Source organism: Penaeus vannamei, chromosome 19 (assembly GCF_042767895.1).
Source record: "Penaeus vannamei isolate JL-2024 chromosome 19, ASM4276789v1, whole genome shotgun sequence".
Taxonomy (NCBI): Eukaryota; Metazoa; Arthropoda; class Malacostraca; order Decapoda; family Penaeidae; genus Penaeus; species Penaeus vannamei.
In genome coordinates this window covers 39,726,480-39,728,979 of record NC_091567.1, presented here as the reverse complement: position 1 = coordinate 39,728,979, position 2,500 = coordinate 39,726,480, and the positions used below count along the sequence as shown (strand labels likewise).

Here is a 2,500-nt window from a genome sequence, read left to right as displayed (position 1 = left end):
GGAGACAAGGCCCTCTCAGCCATCCAGTCCAGCAGCCATTCGTGAGACTCATCCGACTGTCTTTCGCTTCCCTGGAGAAGGTTCGAATCTTTATAAAGCGCGAACGTGACTTCGGAAAGTGCAGCTCCTGCCGCAGGAAAGCCACGCCAGTGTCGACGCCCCTGGCCCAAGAAAGTGGCGAGGTCGGAGTTGCAAAGAAGCCTCCTCTCAGCCGCCCAACACAACAGCCATTCGTGAGACTCGTCCGACACTCGTTCTCTTCTCCGGAAAAGATTCGAGACTTTGTAAAGCGCGAATGTGCTTTGGCGGAAAACAGTTCCTGACCTGTAAACTCTTCAGCAAGAAACCTCTGGACTTCTGGGCAAGACTACACAGGCTGAGAGAGATATCAAGGAAAAACTTTTATCTTAGAAGATTAACATGAATTCGATAATTGTCTAATGGAAATATGAATAAATTATCCAATTTAAATGTATACGTCTTAGCATTAGTGTTGCTAGTATGCAGCCAGGATAGGGTTGATAATTGTGAAGAAAAATTAGTATTTCTCAATAGTTTATACAAGGAACCTTTTTAAGAAATCTTTATGAAATAAACTAAAGAAAGTGTACTGTTGTGAGGCTAAAAATCTTAACATACTAAGATATGGATTATTTAAAAAGCAAAAAAGAAAGAAAAAAAACGTAAATTCATGGTGTGGAAAACATATTTTTACTTTATGATAAAAAAAAAGTTATTTCAGTTTACATTTTCACAAATACCAATTGAATGTAAGCATAATTTTAATATTAGTTCTCCATTTTTGCACTTACTATTTTTCCTCAGTGTGAATTTATTACAATGTTAATGTTTCAAAGTTGCTGTTGTTTTTTTCTTGTCTTTTTGTTGATGCGGAATAAGAAATTAATCGAGAGAGATACTTTAAGATATAAACTAAAGAGTATGACGAATATACTCAATTGATTATGATGGAACTTCATGTTTGTGTCCCTTGAATTATTATTCAAGAATTTAAATTTATTTTTGTTTTGTAAAATATAAATTTATGTTGTCTCTTCCTCACGGGTTTTATTTCCTTATTTGGTAACTTTCTTCATAAGGTTAGAACAATGTTGACATGATGGACAGTATTTTTGTTTTCTTTCAAAATATGAAAAAGTCAAACAGTTGTATAAAATGTATACATATTCGAGTGCATGTGTGTAATTACACATATGCATACATGGGCATAGAAACACACATACAAGAATGCGTGTATGTATTCTCACATATCATCTTTTGATGTCAATTTACTCAACGAATTACCTAAAGTGTATAACATCGAATCTCCACAGATGATTATTTAATAATCTACTATGCACTGCCTTTTTCTCCCTCTAAATCCCTTCTTTTCTCTATGTCTTTGTCTCTATCCACGCTGCATCCCAAGTATAAATTACTTGGAAAGAACCAGATTTAAAAGGGTATTTTAGGTGGGAAAACTTTTCTAACAAATATCTGATCCAGCACGAACATTTACATTAACACACAGGCAGACAAGAATTATACTTTCCGTGGCAGTATTGACGTCGTCCCATAGTCAACCCAGAAACTATCTTCAGTTTGTTCTCTTATCTCTTCCTTTTATTTGTTTGTTCGTCTCTTTCTCTCTTTGTTTTTTTCTGTCTTTTGGTTTTCTTTTTTCTGTCTCTTTTTTCTTTCGAGGTTTCTTCCCATTGTTGAGGACCAAAGCCTCGTGGATCCTTCTACCAGCCTCTGTGCCAGAAGCTCGGACACTGCTTGCTCCATCTCTTGGCACCTGGCTTGTGCTAAGAGTTACGGTCACGCCCTTTGAAGCATGTTTCGAATTCCGTCTCGAATACGTAAGGAATGTCATCCTTTTTTCATGAGGTTAAAAGCTTCATTCACGATACATATACGTAAGTGATGTCATCCTTTTTTTCATGAGGTTTGGAGGAGAAGCTTCATTCACGATACGTCTTGTGTCCTTGGGAGTGCAGTGTGGTGGCTTTTAGCAAAAGCTGAGAACAAAGTATACGGATATAGTACGCCATGTTTGATTATAGGCCTACTTTTACATTCGCTTCCAGACTTTACGGTCGTTTTTTCTTTAATTGATGTTGTTAATCACGAGCAAAAACTAAATAGCCAAATATATCGGTACGGTAAATTTAGCCTACGTTTGCCAATGCTAAAACAAATCGTCTTTAGACCTACTGGAAATTGGTATTCCTAACACTTTTGCCTCACGTGGTCGTTGGCGTAAGTTCATCTCAAGACACTCCCTACTTACTAGCTTTGTCCTCTCGTAACCTTTAAATTAAATGCGAAGCTGAAGATGAAGTCACATATACCGGGACATCGGTCGTTTGGTTTGCTATGTGAAAGAGAATGCGCGAATGTACTTTTTGCGGAGTACATGGCAATGGGAGTTAAGTGTTCAAGCATTAATGTACAAAAATGTACTGTTTGCTGTGCAGTATGTGTTTGTGTCTTAGCT

The 2,500-nt window shown here is 37.2% G+C and overlaps 1 protein-coding gene across 1 annotated transcript in view; it reads left to right on the top strand.

Moving 5' to 3' along the window:
* LOC113820629 (uncharacterized) overlaps positions 1–1,058 on the top strand; it is a 4,970-nt gene extending 3,912 nt beyond the window's left edge. The window contains exon 2 of the mRNA XM_027372969.2: positions 1–1,058. This exon is cut by the window's left edge and continues 872 nt beyond it. Within this exon, the coding sequence (XP_027228770.2) occupies positions 1–323 (323 nt within the window). The 3' untranslated portion in view covers positions 324–1,058.
* Positions 1,059–2,500: the final 1,442 nt, after the last annotated feature.